The sequence below is a fragment of the Taudactylus pleione genome, unplaced genomic scaffold (assembly GCF_031769625.1).
Source record: "Taudactylus pleione unplaced genomic scaffold, aTauple2 ptg000978l, whole genome shotgun sequence".
NCBI lineage: Eukaryota > Metazoa > Chordata > Amphibia > Anura > Myobatrachidae > Taudactylus > Taudactylus pleione.
The window spans coordinates 1206886-1230413 of NW_028285379.1; the positions used below are offsets into that span (position 1 = coordinate 1206886).

The 23528-nt window shown below is 52.5% G+C and overlaps 1 protein-coding gene across 1 annotated transcript; it reads left to right on the plus strand.

The window, feature by feature from the left end:
• Positions 1-794: 794 nt before the first annotated feature.
• LOC148454569 (uncharacterized) lies at positions 795-3589 on the plus strand. Its single transcript, XM_088460759.1, has one exon. It carries the CDS (start codon positions 1255-1257, stop codon positions 2131-2133), a length of 879 nt encoding a protein of 292 aa, XP_088316885.1. The 5' UTR covers positions 795-1254; the 3' UTR covers positions 2134-3589.
• The last annotated feature ends 19939 nt before the right edge of the window (positions 3590-23528 follow it).

Here is a 23528-nt window from a genome sequence, read left to right on the forward strand (position 1 = left end):
TCGGACTCGGATCGGGGGGGCTCGGGGGGGTTCGGATTTCAGAAATCCGAACCCGCTCACCCCTACTTTGAACGTAGTTAGGTTTTATGGTCCAGGCGCGCTGATGGCTAAGATAGATGTTGAATCGGCTTTTCGTCTGCTTCCCTTACACCCAGAGTCATTCCGGTTTATGGGCTTTCGCTTGGACGGCAAATATTACATAGACAAGTGCTTGCCTATGGGATGTTCGGTGTCATGCGCATATTTTGAGCGATTTAGCACCTTCTTGCACTGGTGCGTGGAATTTTCTTGCGGAGGTCATGGGATAGCCCACTATCTCGATGACTTCTTGTGTGTCGGCCCTTCTGGTTCAGATAGATGTAGTTATTTGTTGTTTTCTTTGCAAGCGCTGTTTTTTCATTTTGGAGTCCCAGTTGCTGCGGACAAAACTGAGGGCCCTGCCTCTTGCTTGTCATTCCTGGGTATCGAGATCGATACCTCGGCGGGCGCCTGTCGCCTTCCCCTCGATAAGGTTCACAAATTGCGTAATGCCATAGAGGAGTGCACGGCTTCCAATAAAATTACCCTGCGGCAGGCGCAATCTCTCCTGGGCCTGTTGAACTTTGCCTGTAGGGTCATTCCTATGGGCAGAGTTTTTTCGCGCAAGCTAGAAAGGGCCACGGCTGGAGTCACTAAGCCGAGACATTTACTCCGTTTGTCCTCAGAGATTAAGCGGGACCTCTCTGTCTGGGTCTCGTTTCTGCAGGATTTGAATGGTGTCCGGCTGTGGTTGCCTCCACCCGCGGACAATTTGCAGCTGCAGCTGTTCACCGATGCGGCAGGCGCCACGGGATTTGGTTGCTACCTTGATGGTTCCTGGTGCGTTGGTCATTGCCCAGAGGAATGGGAAGGAAGGGGTTTGACCAGGGACTTGCTCCTTCTCGAACTCTTTCCCATAATGGTTTCCTTAGAAATCTGGAGTGAACGCTTGCGCAATCGCAGCATCGTGATCAGGTGTGACAACCTGGGCGTGGTGCACGCGATTAATCGTCAACGCGCGTCTTCCCTGCTGGTTTTGCGTTTGCTTGCGCAGCTGGTGCTGACATGTTTGCGTTTTAACATCATGTTTAAAGCAAGACACGTGCCGGGGGTAGAGAATGGGATAGCTGATGCGTTATCACGTTTTCAGTGGGCTAGATTCCGATCTTTGGCCCCTGGTGCTGACGTTGATGCTGTGCTTTGCCCCTCTTATGTTTGGCAGGTGATCGAGCCGGCATGGAGGGCTTAGCAGAGCAGTCTCTAGCTCCCTCCACTTTGCGGGCTTATCGTCAGGCTTGGCATGAATGGGAAGACTATTCCCGTAGCAGCAGGCAGGCAGGTAAGGGTCAGCATCGTGCGATGCTTTCTTTTATTTGGAGTCTCCGTTTGGGGGGTAGATCCAGGGCTTCTGTGGCGCGCTCCTTGGCAGGCATTGCATTTTATGTTAAATTAAAGGGACAACCTGACGTTACTAAAAGCTTTCTGATTGCGAAGGCTTTAAGGGGTTGGGCGCGGGTCTCTCGGCCAGTTGCTGACCGTAGGAAACCTGTGGACGCCCATTTGCTTCCGGCAGTGCTGGGGGCAGTCCCCGAAGTGGCGTTTACCGAGTACGAGGCGATCCTGATCCAACTGGCGTTTTCGGTGGCTTTTCACGGCGCATTGCGCGTATCGGAGTTGGTGGCATCTTCCAAACGGGTTGATGCCACCATGCTCTGCTCGGATATCTCGGTCACTCATCGAGCTTTGCTTTGTAGGATACGGCGGTCAAAGACCGACCAGACTGGTAGGGGTAGGTGGTTCTCGTTGAGTCCGTCTAAGGACGAACGGATCTGCCCTGTGGCGTTAGCGATGCGTTACGCATTGTTACGCCCGGATGTACCTGGTTCATGGCTTATGCACTTGAACAGGACTCCGCTTACCAAATACCAGTTTGGTTGGTTTCTGAAGCGGTGTGTATCGGGTTTAGGCCTCTCACCTCAGGATTTTGGTACGCACTCATTTAGGATCGGCGCCGCAACTTCGGCAGCTGCTGCGGGTTTCTCACCGTCGGAAATTAAGTCACTGGGACGTTGGAAATCGGATAGTTATAAAAGTTACATCCGACCTACTCATTAAGATTGTTTGGAACCATAGGGCAATGTAATATTTTCAATGTTATGTTTTATTGCTTGCCTGGTTTTCTTGTTTTTGTCTCAAGTTCCGTCTCGTCTTGTCTCGTCTGTTACCCCTGTCTACCCTACTCGGGATTAGCTACTCGCCATTGCTGGCAATGGGAGTCTTGAGGGATTTTACAATTTTTGCCTGATCTGACGGATTCAATTCGGCTAATTTCAAAACATTTAATTAGGCCATAGTCCATCCCTCAGCAGGTTTTTATTTTACCTCTTGCCGAGTTCACATGTTTTTTCCCAATTTCCCCCCACCCATTCTTCCCCTTTGTGTCTTTTTGTTTGTCCTAGCCACTTTAAATAGTAAAGCTGGCAACCAATAGAAACTTTTTCTTTTGGCAGATACTCACTTATTGTTCTTTCAGATCCCACTAATACACCATAAAATTTTATTGTTTTATTACAACTACTAATTTGGTATTTACTGCTTTTCTCCATTTTTAGGTTTGCTCTTTGACACGGAGGACATTTGGGTTATAGGCCATTCTTATATTTTCTGGGCCGCTAGCTTTATGAGTTCAGATCATGCTCCACTTTGTGAACATTCTGCTAGGATCCGTTGGATAGGTTTCAGGGGTATGAGATGGCATTCCTTTTGTCCTAGACTGTTAGAGTACGCAAAAAATTTTGGCAGGCCACGTATTTTGGTGACCCATTTAGGAGGCAACGACTTAGGACAGAAGTCCTCTTTAGCATTGCGACTTGATATAATTAACGATTTGGCGAGGGTGCTATCGGCCTGGCCCTCGTGTACATTACTTTGGTCTTGCATTGTGCCTCGACAGGTCTGGCGTGGGGTTAGGAGTTTTCCCGCTATAGATGAGGCTAGGAAGAAGCTTAACTTTGCAGTAGCCAAATTTGTGATGGCCAATGATGGCCGTGTCATTTACCATAAGGGCATTCAATTTCGTTTTAGTCATTTATATAGGGCTGATGGAGTTCATTTGACAGAAGAAGGGGTGTCATTATTTCTTGTGGATCTTTTTAGGGTGTTGGCGTTATTGGGGTAGTCCTTGGTATGGTGGCGGTGCGGCGGTTCTTCTAAGCAGAACCTTGCTGTGGCGGGAAAGAACGGCAGTTCACCAGTCCAGGTGCAATTATGAGTTAAGGGCGTTCCCTTCGTTGACTGGTAGTTGGCTGTACCAACCTAACGGGGGGCAGTATCATCACCTAAACAGGTGGGTAGTCAAGTTAGAGGGTGAGCGTTACCTTTTGTGTTTGACATGGTTTACATGGTTATGTGTATGCACTCTGGGCGATCTACGCCTGCTATGTCTTTTGTTGTTTGTGTGTGGGCATAGCAGATCTGGCTGATTTCTGGCCGTCCTTTCTTTGCCACCATACATCCTTAATTAATTTAAGAATTAATAAATAATATTAATTTCTCCAATAAATCGCCATCAAGTTATCTGCCAAATCCACGTCTCAGTGTCTTTATTTTATGTTAGTATGATAAGTGGTTTGCACACATGACAACACCTCATCCGATAGAAGGTTTAGTAATACCTCACAGTCCTGTGTATACATCTGTAACATCAGCCACAGCACAGCCAGCATAGAGACACCCACTACTGCTATCTCACATCTGTAATACCTCACAGTCCTGTGTATACATCTGTAACATCAGCCACAGCACAGCCAGCATAGAGACACCCACTACTGCTATCTCACATCTGTAATACCTCACAGTCCTGTGTATACATGTGTAACATCAGCCACAGCACAGCCAGCATAGAGACACCCACTACTGCTATCTCACATCTGTAATACCTCACAGTCCTGTGTATACATCTGTAACATCAGCCACAGCTTACCCAGCATAGAGACACCCACTACTGCTATCTCACATCTGTAATACCTCACAGTCCTGTGTATACATCTGTAACATCAGCCACAGCTCAGCCACCATAGAGACACGCACTACTGCTATCTCACATCTGTAATACCTCACAGTCCTGTGTATACATCGGGAACATGGAGGAAGTGGACCCCTCATGCACAATTATATACAACTCTGACCTGTCTCAGAAATTGCATGTCTTGCTGTAGGCAGTGAGTACTGAAGCTGCGTATGCCAATGCAATGGCTAATTTATGCACGCCCATGCATTGGCGTTCAAACGGAAATGCACGCCTGAGTATCTCTGACCACTCCCCCATCACCACCCCCAAACGCTGACATCCTCTCACTCACTATGATGGCTCTCTTTCTGCGTGATTGCACTGCGATCGCAATGCTATCATGCGCACATGCACTGCATTCTCATGCGTAGTACGCTCCATCGCCCGATCTGGGAATGCAGTTGCAATTGCGATCCATGCTGAATCAGGCCCATAGTGCCCCTTATTCACATTACAACACACAGTAGTGCCCCTTATACAAACTACGTTACACAGTAGAGCCCTTGATTCAAATTACACCACACAGTAGTGTCCTTTAAACACATAATACCCTAGTAGTGCCTCTTATACACATAATGCCACACAGTAGTGCCCCTTATACCCAATGCCCACAGTACTTCCTTATACGCATAGGGCTTGATTCAGAGCAGTTCGCAAGTGGCTCGATTTGTGATCTGCGTACGCGCCACATCCAGCATGCGTGAGCCTCGTCGAGCAACTGAAGTTCAGTCGCTACAGGGCCCGTTACAAGACAGGGCGGCTGTCAATGGTGAGTAACAGCTCGCCCCGTTTTGTAGGGGGGTGGTTGGCCAAACGCAGGTGTTCCCTTAGGAACGCCAGGCGTTTGAGGGAGGACCTACTGACATCACAACTGATGTCAGTAGTGGACTTTCTGCTCTATTAGAGCAGGAAGCCCACTCGGCCGTGCGGCAGCTGAGACCCTTCAGTAGGGCCTCACCGCAAGGCCGATGGCCTCGATTATCGCGACAGGCTCCAGGCCACTCGCACAAGCTGTGCGAGCGGCCGGGGATGAAAAAAACAAAGAAACAAAAAAAAAAACCACACGCCTACAGACCTCGCGAGCGGCCAGCGGCTGCGAGTGAGTCTGAATCAGGCCCATAATGCCCACAGCAGTAGTGCCCACAGTAGTAGTGCCCCTTACACATAATGCCCACAGTAGTTACTGTATGCCCATTGCACATTATGCCGCACATACACACAACACTGTACTTACCTGTAGCCCTACTCTTGGCCCACTGCTGCCCAGCAGCTTCTCACGCTCGGCACTATGGGAGAGACGTCATGATGTATCTCCCTAAACACAATGAGGGAGCCAGTAGGAGAGTGAGTGAGCTCCAGCCTCCGGCTACAGGGACGGAGCCGCCAGACGCCTGCTGGTAGCAACATCTCAGCGGGCTCCAGGAAAAGACAAAACACGCTACTGCTTCTCCAGCCCAACGCCTCTATCCTGAGTAGGGCAAGCGTGCCGCATTGCCTCGGACCTGTCAACAATCCCCCATTTTCTGGGAATGCAGGCAGAATGGGGTACTATATCACCGTGACTTGGGGGTCCCTCACTGTCATGCTCTTTTAGTGGGGGCTGTTATTGCAGGACTTTGTCACTTCAGTAACTATTTCACCTGGAGGCTCGGTTACTTGGTGGCTCGGTTACTAGTGGTCTCGGTTACTGGGTGGCTTAGTTACTAAGAGTCTCAGTTACTGGGGGTCTCGGATACTGGGTGGATCTGTTACTAGTGGTCTCGGTTACTGGGTGGCTTGGATAATAGGGTTCTTGGATACTGGGTGGCTCGGTTACTAGTGGTCTCGGTTACTGGGTGGCTTAGTTACTAAGAGTCTCAGTTACTGGGGGTCTCGGATACTGGGTGGATCTGTTACTAGTGGTCTCGACTACTGGATGGCTTAGTTACTAAGAGTCTCAGTTACTGGGGGTCTCGGATACTGGGTGGATCTGTTACTAGTGGTCTCGGCTAATGGGGTTCTTGGAAACTGGGTGGATCTGTTACTTGGTGCTTTGTTATAGATATGAGTGGTTCGGTTTTGCTAAAAAATGCACACACCTGAACGTTGGGGTTCCAAGTAGAACTGAGGGTCTGATTCAGACCCGGATGCTAAGCCGCTAACGCACGCTATGGGCGATTGTCACACGTCTGCGCATGCGGCATTATGCGCGTATGTGAGTCACTCACTGCGATCAGGAATCGTGCGCTCGTAGTACACAGACTGGACGTTACTTTGAGTGACCGATAGCGCCATTTGTGGGTGGTAACAGGGGAAGGTGCTTGTGAATGGGGGAGTGGTGCTGTGAACGCAAGCGCGTCTGGGCGTCTAAACGGCGTTTAATGGGCATCCATAATTGGAAAGGAAGCGTCATTGTATACACCACTTGGTTGTATTTCAGCCTGCCGTGATTGCAGTGCTTGCGGTGGGGTAGGGTCTACCTCAAGGGCTACGAGCAGCTCCTATGGCTCTCGGTGTTACTGATTAATCAGACACTTCCTGGAGATGACGTGTGCTAAGAAAAGTGGGCGTCTTTATACTGGCGTGTGTTCACTCTGCCTTCGCTCTCTAGGACATAGGGGGTACCCTTATGCCTGGCCGTGCGATCGCGGCATTTGCATATCCGCCCCCTGACGGCTGTGAGAGAGCGCAGCTTAGCCTCTGGATCGGAGTCGCCCCCGAGTCCTTGCTCGGGTCTTCTCGCCGGGTTTGGCACTTAGATCTAAAGATTAAATAATGCGTGTTTTGAATTGCATTTAAGTCCTACCCTAGTGATGTCAGGTGTAGGGAGGTGGTCAAAATTGAACGCAAATGGAGGTTATTTATGTTAATAATACTATAGGAACAAAAACAGGTCCAGGTTACATGTTTTTAATGGTTTTTATCAATTTTTAAAGAAATCCAAAACCACAACCAAATCTGAACCAAAACACAACAATGACATAGGGCTCTATTTATTAACATTATTTTTACTAAAATAGTGATAAAAGCTGTTTTGTGTTCTCACATCCGTATCACATTCTACTCCAAGCTCTAATTATCACTTATTTTTAGTAATCAAATCACATTTCCCATAACTGTAATAGGAAATGTGATCTGTGTGCAAGTTACTAAAAATAAATTGTGAAAAAATACCGGGGAAAGCCCTGTGATAATAACACCGCTTGGAGGTGGCGTTATCCAGGGTCTCCCCCGGTTACCGGCCTCCCACTCTGCTCAAACGTGCAAAACAGTGCCCGGAGCCGGCCCCAGTGATCAGCTGTGTGGTCTAAACCGATCCCACACTGATCACTGCTACACACACCACACGCTGATCACTACTACACACACCACACGCTGATCACTACTACACACACCACACGCTGATCACTGCTACACACACCGCACGCTGATCACTGCTACACACACCGCACGCTGATCACTACTACACACACACCACACGCTGATCACTGCTACACACACCACACGCTGATCACTGCTACACACACCACACGCTGATCACTGCTACACACACCGCACGCTGATCACTGCTACACACACCACACGCTGATCACTGCTACACACACCACACGCTGATCAGTGCTACACACACCACACGCTGATCACTGCTACACACACCACACGCTGATCACTGCTACACACACCACACGCTGATCACTGCTACACACACCACACGCTGATCACTGCTACACACACCACACGCTGATCACTGCTACACACACCACACGCTGATCACTGCTACACACACCACACGCTGATCACTGCTACACAGACCACACGCTGATCACTGCTACACACCCCACACGCTGATCACTGCTACACACACCACACGCTGATCACTGCTACACACACCACACGCTGATCACTGCTACACACACCACACGCTGATCACTGCTACACACACCACACGCTGATCACTGCTACACACACCGCACGCTGATCACTGCTACACACACCGCACGCTGATCTCTGCTACACACACCGCACGCTGATCACTGCTACACACACCGCACGCTGATCACTGCTACACACACCGCACGCTGATCACTGCTACACACACCGCACGCTGATCACTGCTACACACACCACACGCTGATCTCTGCTACACACACCACACGCTGATCTCTGCTACACACACCACACGCTGATCACTGCTACACACACCACACGCTGATCACTGCTACACACACCACACGCTGATCTCTGCTACACACACCACACGCTGATCTCTGCTACACACACCACACGCTGATCACTGCTACACACACCACACGCTGATCACTGCTACACACACCACACGCTGATCACTGCTACACACACCACACGCTGATCACTACTACACACACCACACGCTGATCACTGCTACACACACCACACGCTGATCACTGCTACACACACCACACTCTGATCACTGCTACACACACCACACGCTGATCACTGCTACACACACCACACCCTGATCACTGCTACACACAGCACACGCTGATCACTGCTACACACCACACGCTGATCACTGCTACACACACCACACGCTGATCACTGCTACACACCACACGCTGATCACTGCTACACACACCACACGCTGATCACTGCTACACACACCACACGCTGATCTCTGCTACACACACCACACGCTGATCTCTGCTACACACACCACACGCTGATCTCTGCTACACACACCACACGCTGATCTCTGCTACACACACCACACGCTGATCTCTGCTACACACACCACACGCTGATCTCTGCTACACACACCACACGCTGATCACTGCTACACACACCACACGCTGATCACTGCTACACACACCACACGCTGATCACTGCTACACACACCACACGCTGATCTCTGCTACACAGACCACACGCTGATCACTGCTACACACATCACACGCTGATCACTGCTACACAGACCACACGCTGATCACTGCTACACAGACCACACGCTGATCACTGCTACACAGACCACACGCTGATCACTGCTACACAGACCACACACTGATCACTGCTACACAGACCACACGCTGATCACTGCTACACAGACCACACGCTGATCACTGCTACACACACCACACGCTGATCACTGCTACACACACCACACGCTGATCACTGCTACACACACCGCACGCTGATCACTGCTACACAGACCACACGCTGATCACTGCTACACACACCACAAGCTGATCACTACTACACACACCGCACGCTGATCACTGCTACACACACCGCACGCTGATCACTGCTACACACACCACACGCTGATCACTGCTACACACACCACACGCTGATCACTGCTACACACACCACACGCTGATCACTGCTACACAGACCACACGCTGATCACTGCTACACACCCCACACGCTGATCACTGCTACACACCCCACACGCTGATCACTGCTACACACACCACACGCTGATCACTGCTACACACACCACACGCTGATCACTGCTACACACACCACACGCTGATCACTGCTACACACACCACACGCTGATCACTGCTACACACCCCACACGCTGATCACTGCTACACACCCCACACGCTGATCACTGCTACACACACCACACGCTGATCACTGCTACACACACCACACGCTGATCACTGCTACACACACCACACGCTGATCACTGCTACACACACCACACGCTGATCACTGCTACACACACCACACGCTGATCACTGCTACACACACCACACGCTGATCACTGCTACACAGACCACACGCTGATCACTGCTACACACACCACACGCTGATCACTGCTACACACACCACACGCTGATCTCTGCTACACAGACCACACGCTGATCACTGCTACACACACCACACGCTGATCACTGCTACACACACCACACGCTGATCTCTGCTACACAGACCACACGCTGATCACTGCTACACACACCACACGCTGATCACTGCTACACACACCACACGCTGATCACTGCTACACACACCACACGCTGATCTCTGCTACACACACCACACGCTGATCTCTGCTACACACACCACACGCTGATCACTGCTACACACACCACACGCTGATCACTGCTACACACACCACACGCTGATCTCTGCTACACACACCACACGCTGATCTCTGCTACACACACCACACGCTGATCTCTGCTACACACACCACACGCTGATCTCTGCTACACACACCACACGCTGATCACTGCTACACACACCACACGCTGATCACTGCTACACACACCACACTGATCACTGCTACACACACCGCACACTGATCACTGCTACACACACCGCACGCTGATCACTAATACACACACCGCACGCTGATCACTGCTACACACACCGCACGCTGATCACTGCTACACACACCACACGCTGATCACTGCTACACACACCACACGCTGATCACTGCTACACACACCACACGCTGATCACTGCTACACACACCACACGCTGATCACTTCTACACACACACCACACGCTGATCACTGCTACACACACCACACACTGATCACTAATACACACACCACACGCTGATCACTGCTACACACACCACACGCTGATCACTGCTACACACACCACACGCTGATCTCTGCTACACACACCACACGCTGATCACTGCTACACACATCACACACTGATCAAAAAAATAGAAAAAAAATATATAGTGAAAAAAAACCCTTACCTGAGTCCAGGGCCAGTGATGGGGGCTCTGGTGATGTCCTCCCTCCGGTCAGCTGAACGGGTCACAGTGCAGGATGGGAGATCAGCTGACAGGAGCCACGGAGGACATCACCAGAGCCCCCATCACCTGAGGTAAGAGTAATTAAGAGAAGGGGGTCGCGGGGGAATGGTCGAGTTTGCAGGGGCGGGACTTACCGACGAGGTGGCGGGGCTTAGAGGCAAAAAATACTGTGACAAGTGTGCGGAGGGGATTTGCAGGGACAAAGCTTTATTGCAAGCTCAGGGCCTGATTCAGAGCCGGACGCTCTGACAAGAGCGCTCGCTCTGAATCAGGGCCCTCCTATCTGTTATTAGAGTGGCCACCCACAGCTATAGCGAGCGGCCTAAAAGATGGTCGCGATGGTCAAGACCATCGCGTCCATCGGGCTTGCGACGAGACCCTGCGGTAGGGTCTCGCTGCCGCAAGCCCAGGAGTGCTTTTGGGCACTGCTTTTGGGTCAGTCTGAGCAGCCATGCCTCCGGCACGCCCACCAAAGGGGGAGTGCTGTCACTCACCATCGACAGCACACCCCCTTTGGTGCAAGACCCATTTCGACGGCTTGGCCGTCGCTATTCGGGTCTCGCGCATGCGCGCGATGGAGCTCCCTCCGTCGTGCGCATGCGCACTAGGGCACCATCGACCCGCTTGAAAGCGCTCAGCGCTCGCGAGCGGGTCAGAATCAGGCCCTCTGTCTCTGCAAAGGATTTTTAGTAAATCCCTGTGATACTGGCATAATTCGCATAATATCACACTACAATCTGCATTATAGTAAATAGAGCCCTATGTCACCGGGTGCTCTGTTATACCCCTTTCACATCACAAACCCGGGGGCTCTGTTACTGGGTGGCTGTTAGCAGGGGGGGGCTCTGTTACTGGGTGGTTGTTAGCAGGGGGGGGGCTCTGTTACTGGGTGGCTGTTAGCAGGGGGGGCTCTGTTACTGGGTGGTTGTTAGCAGGGGGGGCTCTGTTACTGGGTGGTTGTTAGCAGGGATTCTCTGTTACTAGGTGGCTGTTAGCGGGGGGGGCTCTGTTACTGGGTGGTTGTTAGCAGGGAGTCTCTGTTACTGGGTGGCTGTTAGCGGGGGGGGCTCTGTTACTGGGTGGCTCTTAGGGGGGGCTCTGTTACTGGGTGGCTGTTAGCAGGGGGGGCTCTGCTACTGGGTGGCTGTTAGCAGGGGGGTGCTCTGTTACTGGGTGGCTGTTAGCAGGGGGGGGCTCTGTTACTAGGTGGCTGTTAGCAGGGGGGGCTCTGTTACTGGGTGGCTGTTAGCAGGGGGGCTCTGTTACTGGGTGGCTGTTAGCAGGGGGGGCTCTGTTACTGGGTGGATGTTAGCAGGGGGGGTTCTCTGTTGCTGGTTGGCTGTTAGCAGGGATTCTCTGTTACTGGGTGGCTGTTAGCGGGGGGGGCTCTGTTACTGGGTGGCTCTTAGGGGGGGCTCTGTTACTGGGTGGCTGTTAGCAGGGGGGGCTCTGTTACTGGGTGGCTGTTAGCAGGGGGGGGCTCTGTTACTGGGTGGCTGATAGCAGGGGGGCTCTGTTACTGGGTGGCTCTTAGGGGGGGTCTGTTACTGGGTGGCTGTTAGCAGGGGGGGCTCTGTTACTGGGTTGCTGTTAGCAGGGGGGGCTCTGTTACTGGGTGGCTGTTAGCAGGGGGGGCTCTGTTACTGGGTGGCTCTGTTAGTGGGGGTGGCTCTGTTACTGGGGGCCTCGATTACTGTATGCCTCAATTATTGGATGGCTGTTAGCGGTGAGGGGCCTCTAGCTGGATGCCTCTGTTAGTGGGGGGGCTCTGTTACTGAGTGGCTGTTAGCAGGGGGGGCTCTGTTACTGGGTGGCTGTTAGCAGGGGGGGGCTCTGTTACTGGGTGGCTGTTAGCAGGGGGGGTTCTCTGTTACTGGGTGGTTGTTAGCAGGGGGGGGCTCTGTTACTGGGTGGCTCTTAGGGGGGGTCTGTTACTGGGTGGCTGTTAGCAGGGGGGGCTCTGTTACTGGGTGGCTCTGTTACTGGGGGCCTCGGTTACTGGATGCCTCAATTATTGGATGGCTGTTAGCGGGGAGGGGCCTCTGTAGCTGGATGCCTCTGTTAGTGTGGGGGCTCTGTTACTGGGTGGCTGTTAGCAGGGGGGCTCTGTTACTGGGTGGCTCTGTTACTGGGGGCCTCGGTTACTGGATGCCTCAATTATTGGATGGCTGTTAGCGGGGAGGGGCCTCTGTAGCTGGATGCCTCTGTTAGTGTGGGGGCTCTGTTACTGGGTGGCTGTTAGCAGGGGGGGCTCTGTTACTGGGTTGCTGTTAGCAGGGGGGTTCTTACTGGGTGGCTCTGTTACTGGGGGGCTCTGTTAGCGGGGGGGGCTAAGTTATTGGATGGCTCTGTTAGCAGGGGGGCTCAGTTAGCGGGGTGGGGCTCAGTTAGTGCAGGACTCTGGGCCTGATTTTCTATGGATCCCTATTCTGCTTATACACATGCAGCACAGTCGTTAATATCAGCAGTTACATGTAAATGTTTGCCTTGGCATTGCGATCACAGCCTAACATCGGTAACATCGGACAGTTAATGAAGCCCAGACCTTACTCAGGAATTGTTTACTGTTGCGCACGCTATGACGCCTCAGCAGGAATCTAGTAACACAGAGGATAATGTATACACCCCTCTGGCACACCTACGTTCACTCAGTAACCCCCATCACCACCCACAAACGGCACTACTGTACCTGTTACTCACTCTGACATGGGTCTGTGTAGCCTCTGCGATCGCAGCTCTGATCACATTGTCTGGCTTGCGCAGTTCGAATTAATCGACCGATTGCATGCGTTCCTTGCTGAATCAGGCCCTCTGTCAATTTGGAAACTATGACACTGGGGGCTCTGTTACAGCATGACTGGGTACTATGACACTGGGGGCTCTGTTACTGCATGACTGGGTACTATGACACTAGGGGCTCTGTTACTGCAGGACTGGGTACTATGACACTGGGGGCTCTGTTACTGCAGGACTGGGTACTATGACACTGGGGGCTCTGTTACTGCATGACTGGGTACTATGACACTGGGGGCACTGGGGGCTCTGTTACTGCATGACTGGGTACTATGACACTGGGGGCTCTGTTACTGTATGACTGGGTACTATGACACTGGGGGCTCTGTTACTGCATGACTGGGTACTATGACACTGGGGGCTCTGTTACTGCATGACTGGGTACTATGACACTGGGGGTTTGTTACTGCATGACTGGGTACTATGACACTGGGGGCTCTGTTACTGCAGGACTCGGTACTGTGACACTGGGGGCTTTGTTACTGGGGGCTCTGTTACTGCAGGACTCGGTACTATGACACTGGGGGCTCTGTTACTGCAGGACTCGGTACTATGACACTGGGGGCTCTGTTACTGCAGGACTCGGTACTATGACACTGGGGGCTCTGTTACTGCATGACTGGGTACTATGACACTGGGGCTCTGTTACTGCATGACTGGGTACTATGACACTGGGGCTCTGTTACTGCATGACTGGGTACTATGACACTGGGGGCTCTGTTACTGCATGACTGGGTACTATGACACTGGGGGCTCTGTTACTGTATGACTGGGTACTATGACACTGGGGGCTTTGTTACTGCATGACTGGGTACTATGACACTGGGGGTTTGTTACTGCATGACTGGGTACTATGACACTGGGGGCTCTGTTACTGCAGGACTCGGTACTATGACACTGGGGGCTCTGTTACTGCATGACTGGGTACTATGACACTGGGGGCACTGGGGGCTCTGTTACTGCATGACTGGGTACTATGACACTGGGGGCTCTGTTACTGCATGACTGGGTACTATGACACTGGGGGCTCTGTTACTGCAGGACTCGGTACTATGACAATGGGGGTTCTGTTACTGCATGACTGGGTACTATGACACTGGGGGCTCTGTTACTGCAGGACTCGGTACAATGACACTGGGGGCTCTGTGACTGCAGGACTCGGTACAATGACACTGGGGGCTCTGTTACTGCAGGACTGGGTACTATGACACTGGGGGTTTGTTACTGCAACACTCGGTACTAAGACACTGGGGGCTCTGTTACTGCATGATTGGGTACTACGACACTGGGGGCTCTGTTACTGCAGGACTGGGTACTATGACACTGGTGGCTCTGTTACTGCATGACTGGGTACTATGACACTGGGGGTTCTGTTACTGCAGGACTCGGTACTATGACACTGGGGCTCTGTTACTGCATGACTGGGTACTATGACACTGGGGGCTCTGTTACTGCATGACTGGGTACTATGACACTGGGGGCTCTGTTACTGCATGACTGGGTACTATGACACTGGGGGCTCTGTTACTGCATGACTGGGTACTATGACACAGGGGGCTTTGTTACTGCATGACTGGGTACTATGACACTGGGGGTTTGTTACTGCATGACTGGGTACTATGACACTGGGGGCTCTGTTACTGCAGGACTGGGTACTATGACACTGGGGGCTCTGTTACTGCAGGACTCGGTACTATGACACTGGGGGCTCTGTTACTGCAGGACTGGGTACTATGACACTGGGGGCTCTGTTACTGCAGGACTCGGTACTATGACACTGGGGGCTCTGTTACTGTATGACTGGGTACTATGACACTGGGGGCTTTGTTACTGCATGACTGGGTACTATGACACTGGGGGTTTGTTACTGCATGACTGGGTACTATGACACTGGGGGCTCTGTTACTGCATGACTGGGTACTATGACACTGGGTGCTCTGTTACTGCATGACTGGGTACTATGACACTGGGGGCTCTGTTACTGCATGACTGGGTACTATGACACTGGGGGCACTGGGGGCTCTGTTACTGCATGACTGGGTACTATGACACTGGGGGCTCTGTTACTGCATGACTGGGTACTATGACACTGGGGGCTCTGTTACTGCAGGACTCGGTACTATGACACTGAGGGTTCTGTTACTGCATGACTGGGTACTATGACACTGGGGGCTCTGTTACTGCAGGACTCGGTACAATGACACTGGGGGCTCTGTTACTGCAGGAGTCGGTACTATGACACAGGGGGCTCAGTTACTGGGGGCTCTGTTACTGCATGACTGGGTACTATGACACTGGGGGCTCTGTTACTGCATGACTGGGTACTATGACACTGGGGGTTCAGTTACTGCATGACTGGGTACTGTGACACTGGGTGCTCTGTTACTGCATGACTGGGTACTATGACACTGGGGGCTTTGTTACTGGGGGCTCTGTTACTGCATGACTGGGTACTATGACACTGGGGGCTCTGTTACTGGGGGCTCTGTTACTGCATGACTGGGTACTATGACACTGGGGGCTCTGTTACTGGGGGCTCTGTTACTGCATGACTGGGTACTATGACACTGGGGGCTTTGTTACTGCATGACTGGGTACTATGACACTGGGGGCTCTGTTACTGCAGGACTCGGTACTATGACACTGAGGGCTCTCTTACTGTATGACTGGGTATTATGACACTGGGGGCTCTGTTCCTGCATGACTGGGTACTATGACACTGGGGCTCTGTTACTGCATGACTCGGTACTATGACACTGGGGGCTCTGTTACTGCATGACTGGGTACTATGACACTGGGGGCTCTGTTACTGCATGACTGGGTACTATGACACTGGGGGCTCTGTTACTGCAGGACTCGGTACTATGACACTGGGGGCACTGGGGGCTCTGTTACTGCATCTGGGTACTATGACACTGGGGGCTCTGTTACTGCATGACTGGGTACTATGACACTGGGGGCTCTGTTACTGCAGGACTCGGTACTATGACACTGGGGGTTCTGTTACTGCATGACTGGGTACTATGACACTGGGGGCTCTGTTACTGCAGGACTGGGTACAATGACACTGGGGGCTCTGTTACTGCAGGACTGGGTACTATGACACTGGGGGTTTGTTACTGCAGGACTCGGTACTAAGACACTGGGGGCTCTGTTACTGCAGGACTCGGTACTATGACACTGGGGGCTCTGTTACTGCAGGACTCGGTACTATGACACTGGGGGCTCTGTTACTGCAGGACTCGGTACTATGACACTGGGGGCTCTGTTACTGCAGGACTCGGTACTATGACACAGGGGGCTCTGTTACTGGGGGCTCTGTTACTGCATGACTGGGTACTATGACACTGGGGGCTCTGTTACTGCATGACTGGGTACTATGACACTGGGGGCTCTGTTACTGTATGACTGGGTACTGTGACACTGGGGGCTCTGTTACTGCATGACTGGGTACTATGACACTGGGTGCTCTGTTACTGCATGACTGGGTACTATGACACTGGGGGCTCTGTTACTGCATGACTGGGTACTATGACACTGGGGGCTCTGTTACTGGGGGCTCTGTTACTGCATGACTGGGTACTATGACACTGGGGGCTCTGTTACTGGGGGCTCTGTTACTGCATGACTGGGTACTATGACACTGGGGGCTCTGTTACTGCATGACTGGGTACTATGACACTGGGGGCTTTGTTAATGCATGACTGGGTACTATGACACTGGGGGCTCTGTTACTGCAGGACTCGGTACTATGACACTGAGGGCTCGGATACTGTATGACTGGGTACTATGACACTGGGGGCTCTGTTACTGCAGGACTCGGTACAATGACACTGGGGGCTCTGTTACTGCAGGACTCGGTACTATGACACAGGGGGCTCAGTTACTGGGGGCTCTGTTACTGCATGACTGGGTACTATGACACTGGGGGCTCTGTTACTGCATGACTGGGTACTATGACACTGGGGGCTCTGTTACTGTATGACTGGGTACTGTGACACTGGGGGTTCAGTTACTGCATGACTGGGTACTGTGACACTGGGTGCTCTCTTACTGCATGACTGGGTACTATGACACTGGGGGCTTTGTTACTGGGGGCTCTGTTACTGCATGACTGGGTACTATGACACTGGGGGCTCTGTTACTGGGGGCTCTGTTACTGCATGACTGGGTACTATGACACTGGGGGCTCTGTTACTGGGGGCTCTGTTACTGCATGACTGGGTACTATGACACTGGGGGCTTTGTTACTGCATGACTGGGTACTATGACACTGGGGGCTCTGTTACTGCAGGACTCGGTACTATGACACTGAGGGCTCTCTTACTGTATGACTGGGTACTATGACACTGGGGGCTCTGTTCCTGCATGACTGGGTACTATGACACTGGGGCTCTGTTACTGCATGACTCGGTACTATGACACTGGGGGCTCTGTTACTGCATGACTCGGTACTATGACACTGGGGGCTCTGTTACTGCATGACTGGGTACTATGACACTGGGGGCTCTGTTACTGCATGACTGGGTACTATGACACTGGGGGCTCTGTTACTGCAGGACTGGGTACAATGACACTGGGGGCTCTGTGACTGCAGGACTGGGTACAATGACACTGGGGGCTCTGTTACTGCAGGACTGGGTACTATGACACTGGGGGTTTGTTACTGCAGGACTCGGTACTAAGACCCTGGGGCTCTGTTACTGCAGGACTGGGTACTATAACACTGGGGGCTCTGTTACTGCATGACTGGGTACTATGACACTGGGGGCTCTGTTACTGCAGGACTCGGTACTATGACACTGGGGGCTCTGTTACTGCAGGACTCGGTACTATGACACTGGGGGCTCTGTTACTGCAGGACTCGGTACTATGACACTGGGGGCTCTGTTACTGCAGGACTCGGTACTATGACACTGGGGGCTCTGTTACTGCAGGACTCGGTACTATGACACAGGGGGCTCTGTTACTGGGGGCTCTGTTACTGCATGACTGGGTACTATGACACTGGGGGCTCTGTTACTGCATGACTGGGTACTATGACACAGGGGGCTCTGTTACTGTATGACTGGGTACTATGACACTGGGTGCTCTGTTACTGCATGACTGGGTACTATGACACTGGGGGCTTTGTTACTGGGGGCTCTGTTACTGCATGACTGGGTACTATGACACTGGGGGCTCTGTTACTGCATGACTGGGTACTATGACACTGGGTGCTCTGTTACTGCATGACTGGGTACTATGACACTGGGGGCTTTGTTACTGGGGGCTCTGTTACTGCATGACTGGGTACTATGACACTGGGGGCTCTGTTACTGGGGGCTCTGTTACTGCATGACTGGGTACTATGACACTGGGGGCTCTGTTACTGCATGACTGGGTACTATGACACTGGGGGCTTTGTTACTGCATGACTGGGTACTATGACAATGGGGGCTCTGTTACTGCAGGACTCGGTACTATGACACTGAGGGCTCGGATACTGTATGACTGGGTACTATGACACTGGGGGCTCTGTTCCTGCATGACTGGGTACTATGACACTGGGGGCTCTGTTACTGCAGGACTGGGTACTATGACACTGGGGGCTCTGTTACTGCAGGACTGGGTACTATGACACTGGGGGTTTGTTACTGCAGGACTCTGTACTATGACACTGGGGGCTCTGTTACTGCATGACTGGGTACTATGACACTGGGGGCTCTGTTACTGCATGACTGGGTACTATGACACTGGGGGCTGTGTTACTGCATGACTGGGTACTATGACACTGGGGGCTCTGTTACTGCAGGACTCGGTACTATGTCACTGGGGGCTCTGTTACTGGGGGCTCTGTTACTGCATGACTGGGTACTATGACACTGGGGGCTCTGTTACTGCATGACTGGGTACTATGACACTGGGGGCTCTGTTACTGCAGGACTGGGTACTATGACACTGGGGGTTTGTTACTGCAGGACTGGGTACTAAGACACTGGGGGCTCTGTTACTGCAGGACTGGGTACTATGACACTGGGGGCTCTGTTACTGCAGGACTGGGTACTATGACACTGGGGGCTCTGTTACTGCATGACTGGTTACTATGACACTGGGGGCTCTGTTACTGCAGGACTGGGTACTATGACACTGGGGGCTCTGTTACTGCAGGACTCGGTACTATGACACTGGGGGCTCTGTTACTGCATGACTGGGTACTATGACACTGGGGGCTCTGTTACTGCATGACTGGGTACTATGACACTGGGGGCTCTGTTACTGCAGGACTGGGTACTATGACACTGGGGGTTTGTTACTGCAGGACTCGGTACTAAGACACTGGGGGCTCTGTTACTGCAGGACTCGGTACTATGACACTGGGGGCTCTGTTACTGCAGGACTCGGTACTATGACACTGGGGGCTCTGTTACTGCAGGACTCGGTACTATGACACTGGGGGCTCTGTTACTGCAGGACTCGGTACTATGACACAGGGGGCTCTGTTACTGCAGGACTGGGTACTATGACACTGGGGGTTTGTTACTGCAGGACTCGGTACTAAGACACTGGGGGCTCTGTTACTGCAGGACTCGGTACTATGACACTGGGGGCTCTGTTACTGCAGGACTCGGTACTATGACACTGGGGGCTCTGTTACTGCAGGACTCGGTACTATGACACTGGGGGCTCTGTTACTGCAGGACTCGGTACTATGACACAGGGGGCTCTGTTACTGGGGGCTCTGTTACTGCATGACTGGGTACTATGACACTGGGGGCTCTGTTACTGCATGACTGGGTACTATGACACTGGGGGCTCTGTTACTGTATGATTGGGTACTGTGACACTGGGGGCTCTGTTACTGCATGACTGGGTACTATGACACTGGGTGCTCTGTTACTGCATGACTGGGTACTATGACACTGGGGGCTTTGTTACTGGGGGCTCTGTTACTGCATGACTGGGTACTATGACACTGGGGGCTCTGTTACTGGGGGCTCTGTTACTGCATGACTGGGTACTATGACACTGGGGGCTCTGTTACTGCATGACTGGGTACTATGACACTGGGGGCTTTGTTAATGCATGACTGGGTACTATGACACTGGGGGCTCTGTTACTGCAGGACTCGGTACTATGACACTGAGGGCTCGGATACTGTATGACTGGGTACTATGACACTGGGGGCTCTGTTACTGCAGGACTCGGTACAATGACACTGGGGGCTCTGTTACTGCAGGACTCGGTACTATGACACAGGGGGCTCAGTTACTGGGGGCTCTGTTACTGCATGACTGGGTACTATGACACTGGGGGCTCTGTTACTGCATGACTGGGTACTATGACACTGGGGGCTCTGTTACTGTATGACTGGGTACTGTGACACTGGGGGTTCAGTTACTGCATGACTGGGTACTGTGACACTGGGTGCTCTCTTACTGCATGACTGGGTACTATGACACTGGGGGCTTTGTTACTGGGGGCTCTGTTACTGCATGACTGGGTACTATGACACTGGGGGCTCTGTTACTGGGGGCTCTGTTACTGCATGACTGGGTACTATGACACTGGGGGCTCTGTTACTGGGGGCTCTGTTACTGCATGACTGGGTACTATGACACTGGGGGCTTTGTTACTGCATGACTGGGTACTATGACACTGGGGGCTCTGTTACTGCAGGACTCGGTACTATGACACTGAGGGCTCTCTTACTGTATGACTGGGTACTATGACACTGGGGGCTCTGTTCCTGCATGACTGGGTACTATGACACTGGGGCTCTGTTACTGCATGACTCGGTACTATGACACTGGGGGCTCTGTTACTGCATGACTCGGTACTATGACACTGGGGGCTCTGTTACTGCATGACTGGGTACTATGACACTGGGGGCTCTGTTACTGCATGACTGGGTACTATGACACTGGGGGCTCTGTTACTGCAGGACTCGGTACAATGACACTGGGGGCTCTGTGACTGCAGGACTGGGTACAATGACACTGGGGGCTCTGTTACTGCAGGACTGGGTACTATGACACTGGGGGTTTGTTACTGCAGGACTCGGTACTAAAACTCTGGGGCTCTGTTACTGCAGGACTGGGTACTATAACACTGGGGGCTCTGTTACTGCATGACTGGGTACTATGACACTGGGGGCTCTGTTACTGCAGGACTCGGTACTATGACACTGGGGGCTCTGTTACTGCAGGACTCGGTACTATGACACTGGGGGCTCTGTTACTGCAGGACTCGGTACTATGACACTGGGGGCTCTGTTACTGCAGGACTGGGTACTATGACACTGGGGGCTCTGTTACTGCAGGACTGGGTACTATGACACAGGGGGCTCTGTTACTGCATGACTGGGTACTATGACACTGGGAGCTCTGTTACTGCAGGACTCGGTACTATCACACTGGGGGCTCTGTTACTGCAGGACTCTGTACTATGACACTGGGGGCTCTGTTACTGCAGGACTGGGTACTATGACACTGGGGGTTTGTTACTGCAGGACTCTGTACTATGACACTGGGGGCTCTGTTACTGCATGACTGGGTACTATGACACTGGGGGCTCTGTTACTGCATGACTGGGTACTATGACACTGGGGGCTGTGTTACTGCATGACTGGGTACTATGACACTGGGGGCTCTGTTACTGCAGGACTCGGTACTATGACACTGGGGGCTCTGTTACTGGGGGCTCTGTTACTGCATGACTGGGTACTATGACACTGGGGGCTCTGTTACTGCATGACTGGGTACTATGACACTGGGGGCTCTGTTACTGCAGGACTGGGTACTATGACACTGGGGGCTCTGTTACTGCAGGACTGGGTACTATGACACTGGGGGCTCTGTTACTGCAGGACTGGGTACTATGACACTGGGGGCTCTGTTACTGCATGACTGGGTACTATGACACTGGGGGCTCTGTTACTGCATGACTAGGTACTGTGAAACTGGTGCTCTGTTACTGCAGGACTCGGTACTGTGACACTGGGGGCTCTGTTACTGCAGGACTCGGTACTGTGACACTGGGGGCTCTGTTACTGCAGGACTCGGTACTGTGACACTGGGGGCTCTGTTACTGCAGGACTCGGTACTGTGACACTGGGGGCTCTGTTACTGCAGGACTCGGTACTGTGACACTGGGGGCTCTGTTACTGCAGGACTGGGTACTATGACACTGGGGGCTCTGTTACTGCAGGACTCGGTACTATGACACTGGGGGCTCTGTTACTGCAGGACTCGGTACTATGACACTGGGGGCTCTGTTACTGCAGGACTGGGTACTATGACACTGGGGGCTCTGTTACTGCAGGACTGGGTACTATGACACTGGGGGCTCTGTTACTGCATCACTGGGTACTATGACACTGGGGGCTTTGTTACTGCATGACTGGGTACTATGACACTGGGGGTTTGTTACTGCAGGACTGGGTACTAAGACACTGGGGGCTCTGTTACTGCAGGACTGGGTACTATGACACTGGGGGCTCTGTTACTGCATGACTGGTTACTATGACACTGGGGGCTCTGTTACTGCAGGACTGGGTACTATGACACTGGGGGCTCTGTTACTGCAGGACTCGGTACTATGACACTGGGGGCTCTGTTACTGCATGACTGGGTACTATGACACTGGGGGCTCTGTTACTGCATGACTGGGTACTATGACACTGGGGGCTCTGTTACTGCAGGACCGGGTACTATGACACTGGGGGCTCTGTTACTGCAGGACCGGGTACTATGACACTGGGGGCTCTGTTACTGCAGGACCGGGTACTATGACACTGGGGGCTCTGTTACTGCAGGACTGGGTACTATGACACTGGGGGCTCTGTTACTGCAGGACTCGGTACTATGACACTGGGGGTTTGTTACTGCAGGACTCGGTACTATGACACTGGAGGCTCTGTTACTGCATGAC

Excerpts from the sequence above, each read along its gene's own strand:
- LOC148454569 (XM_088460759.1), top strand. The coding sequence starts at position 1,255 with ATGGAGGGCTTAGCAGAGCAGTCTCTAGCTCCCTCCACTTTGCGGGCT.